At 58.8% G+C, this 1,635-nt stretch overlaps 1 protein-coding gene across 1 annotated transcript in view; it reads left to right on the forward strand.

Annotated features, from left to right (window-relative positions):
* Window positions 1–1,635, forward strand: part of EPHA8 (EPH receptor A8) — a 46,934-nt gene that overhangs the window by 3,328 nt on the left and 41,971 nt on the right. Inside the window, exon 5 of the mRNA XM_010830237.1 lies at window positions 515–587. Coding sequence (XP_010828539.1) covers window positions 515–587 — 73 coding nt within the window. The remainder of the gene's footprint in view (window positions 1–514; window positions 588–1,635) is intronic.

The raw sequence follows: 1,635 nt of genomic DNA on the forward strand, positions 1-1,635 counted from the left end.
TCCCCCAGGGGTCGTCTGGCCAAGAGTGACACACGCCAGTGTGAGCATCAGGTATCCTGGGTTCACATCTCAGCTTGGCCGCTTGCTGGCTGGGTGACCTTGGACAGCTTACTCTCCCTCTCTGAGCCTCCAGGGAGACTAATGTACATGGTATGATACCCTTGGTGTGGGGTTCCTGGACAGGGGAATTGCAGAGCTTCCCAGGAGACACCCCATAAACGATAACCCCCTTACAGCTGCTGATCTCCCCTTCCCGTGGGGAAGCCTCCTGCAGCCCCACCCCACCGCACCTCTCCCTGAGGCTGACCTGTGATCAAACCCTTGGCCCGGCCCCCTCTCCACATCCTAAAAAACGCTCCATGGTAAGGTGGCCTCATGTGGGGGCCCTAGCACTGGACAGGGGGTGAGGAGATTGGGTGCTGGTCCCAGACATATGGCTGCTGCTGGCTGTGTGACCTTGGGGGGATCACCTGCCCTCTCTGGGCCTGTGACTCCTCCCCGCCTCCTCCACAAGCGCACCATCACCAACCTGTTTAGCTGTCCCTCCTTTGGGCCGTTCAGCAGCTTGTCGGTATTCCTGCTGCAAGGCCCTGAAAGGATCTATTCTAGCTCTCTCAGACAGGCAGAGACTGGAGGGCCGCTGGTGTGTCCCCCACCCCACCCCACCATCCTAACACTTTGGGACCTCAGAAACCTGGGTGGAGGGGATGGGGTGGGAGTGTCACAGTGCTCTTGTGGCAGAGGAGCTGGTGTGGCCAGGAGGGAGGGAGAGGGGGATGGGTGGGGTGCAGTGCCCCTCGGTTTGGAGCAGCCGTGATCACCGAGGCTGCTCAGTGACCCAGCGATGCAGGGCCAGGGCGTCCCCGTGCTGCGGGTCCTGCGGTGACCGCAGTGACGGTGTCGCCCAAGAGCGGGTGGGGGTGTGGCCTCGGCGCTGGTCACGACCCTGGGGGGCTCCTGTAATCAGATCCTCCCAGGCAGCAAGGGAGGCCCTGCCCCTCCCATCACACCCTCTGCCTCAGCAGCTTTAATGAAAATCAGACAGAGATCTTTAGAGCTGCTTAGCATTTCAATACATTCGATATTGGGTATTACCAAGTCACCCTCCTAAAGCTATTCCCTACTCTGAGGTGCCATCCCCACCCACCCACCCCCAACAAGTCATGTCACCCAGGCACTCTCATTCTCCTACACACGCACACGCGGGGCTCTCTCTCTGAGTGTGTCTCTCTGTCTCTCTGCATCTCTCTCCCTCCCTCCTTCTCTGACTGTCTCCTGCAAACACAGAGAGCTGCTCCCTTCTGTCAGAATACAGATGGGGGCTCATCTCCTCCTGACAAGCAGAATGATGATGATAAGGTTATTTTTTTTAATATCAGGGATATTAATGCTCCTCTTTCTGATAACAAGCCACACTCTGATCACTTCTGCCCACCCCTACCTCCCCAGAGGATGGTCTCAGGGCCGGGCAGGGAGCAGAGGCAGGAGGGCCTACTGGGCACCAGGCACCTTCTAAATCATCTGCCCCCCTAAACAGCAGGTGCTGGTGTCCCAGTTTTCAGGCGGGGACCTGAGGCTCAGAGAGGTGAAGTGACCTCCCAAAGACACACAGCTCTGGGAACGGCCCGCCCCCCC

This window comes from Bison bison, unplaced genomic scaffold (assembly GCF_000754665.1).
Source record: "Bison bison bison isolate TAMUID 2011002044 unplaced genomic scaffold, Bison_UMD1.0 scf7180017864516, whole genome shotgun sequence".
Classification (NCBI taxonomy): Eukaryota; Metazoa; Chordata; class Mammalia; order Artiodactyla; family Bovidae; genus Bison; species Bison bison.